This window comes from Terrapene carolina, unplaced genomic scaffold, assembly GCF_002925995.2.
Source record: "Terrapene carolina triunguis isolate 2854851 unplaced genomic scaffold, T_m_triunguis-2.0 Scaffold25746, whole genome shotgun sequence".
Classification (NCBI taxonomy): Eukaryota; Metazoa; Chordata; order Testudines; family Emydidae; genus Terrapene; species Terrapene triunguis.
Genome location: NW_020690097.1, coordinates 1 through 1467, shown reverse-complemented (window position 1 = coordinate 1467; position 1467 = coordinate 1). Strand labels below are relative to the sequence as shown.

The 1467-nt window shown below is 77.9% G+C and overlaps 1 protein-coding gene across 1 annotated transcript; it reads left to right on the top strand.

Annotated features, from left to right (window-relative positions):
* Positions 1 to 893: 893 nt before the first annotated feature.
* LOC113408870 (nucleolar protein 4-like) lies at positions 894 to 1260 on the top strand (the record flags this gene model as incomplete). Its single annotated transcript, XM_026662309.1, has 1 exon — positions 894 to 1260. A coding segment is annotated over exon 1 (367 nt), but the record flags the coding sequence as incomplete, so codon positions are not given.
* Between the last annotated feature and the right edge of the window lie 207 nt (positions 1261 to 1467).

Here is a 1467-nt window from a genome sequence, read left to right as displayed (position 1 = left end):
CTCCCCCGGCCGCCTTCCCCCGCCCCCGGGCGCCCCCTTCCCCCATGGGCCGCCTTGCCCGGCCCCCGGGCGCCCCCTTCTCCGGCCCCCGGGCGCCCCCTGTCTCCTCCCCCGGCCCCCCACTTCCCCCATGTGCCGCCTTGCCCGGCCCCCGGGCGCCCCCTGTGTCTCCTTCCCCGGCCCCCGGGCGCCCCCTGTGTCTCCTCCCCCGGCCCCGGGCGCCCCCTTTCCCCATGTGCCGCCTTGCCCGGCCCCCGGGCGCCCCCTGTGTCTCCTTCCCCCGCCCCCGGGCGCCCCCTTCCCCGGCCCCCCGTCTCCTCCCCCGGCCCCCCACTTCCCCCATATGCCGCCTTGCCCGGCCCCCGGGCGCCCCCCTGTGTCTCCTCCCCCGGCCCCCCACTTCCCCCATGTGCCGCCTTGCCCAGCCCCCCCCCCCACGCCTCTGCCCGCGGTCCGGCCCCAGGCGGGTAGCGCCGACCCCTGCGGCCCCGGGCCGGGGGGCGGTAAGGGCGGCCGCGCCGCGGCTCTAACAGGTGGGATCCCGCGGAGAGGAGGAGGCGGCCGGAGGGGGGCGGAGGAGGCAGGGGGGGGGGCGGGCGGGCGGGGGGAGGGAGGCAGGGAGGGGGACGAGCCGGAGCCGCCTGTGATCCTGTGACAGGAGCGGCTGCTGCTGCTGCTGGCGCCGCCGGTGCCTCCCTCCGCCCGGCTCGCTGGGTCGCTGTCCGGCTCCCTCCACGCCTGCCCCGCAGCGGCCCCGCCCGGGGACTCGCCCCCGCAGCCCGTCCCGACTCCATCCCCGCCGGCCGGGCCGGGCCGGGCGCAGCGCCGGGGCCGGCCGGGCTCGCTGCCGTCTCCAGCCCGGGACAGGGGGTCGGGCGCTGCCTCCGGCCGGGATGCCGAAGCCCCCGCTGCTGCTGCGGGGGAGCCGCCCCGGGGACAGCGAGCTGGGGCGGCAGTTCCGGGACTGGTGCCTCCGCACCTACGGGGACTCGGCCAAAACCAAGACGGTGACCCGGAGCAAGTACCAGCGCATCGCCGAGGTGCTGCAGGGGGGAGCCGGCTCGGGCACCGGCTCGGGCACCGGCTCGGGCTCCGGCTCCGGCTCCGGCGGGGGGGAGAAAGGCAAGTTCCAGTTCTGGGTCCGGTCCAAGGGCTTCCGGCTGGGAAGCGGCAGCCGGGAGGCGGCGAAGATGGGTCAAGTGGTGTATGTGCCGGTGAAAACGGGAACGGTTAGTGCGCTCCGTGCCCCGGGGGCTCGGTGTCTGTCTGTCTGTCTGTCTGGTGTCTGTGTGTCCTTCCCTCCCGCAGCCTGCCCCCCGGGGCCGGGGCCCAGCGCAGGGGAGAGACCCGATGTGGGGCAGCCGCCCCCCTCCCCAGCATCACCCCCCCCCCCAGCCAGCCATCCCGGCCCCCCGTCCCATCAGCACTAGCTGGCACATCCCAGACACACAGCGGGGTGCAACTGAT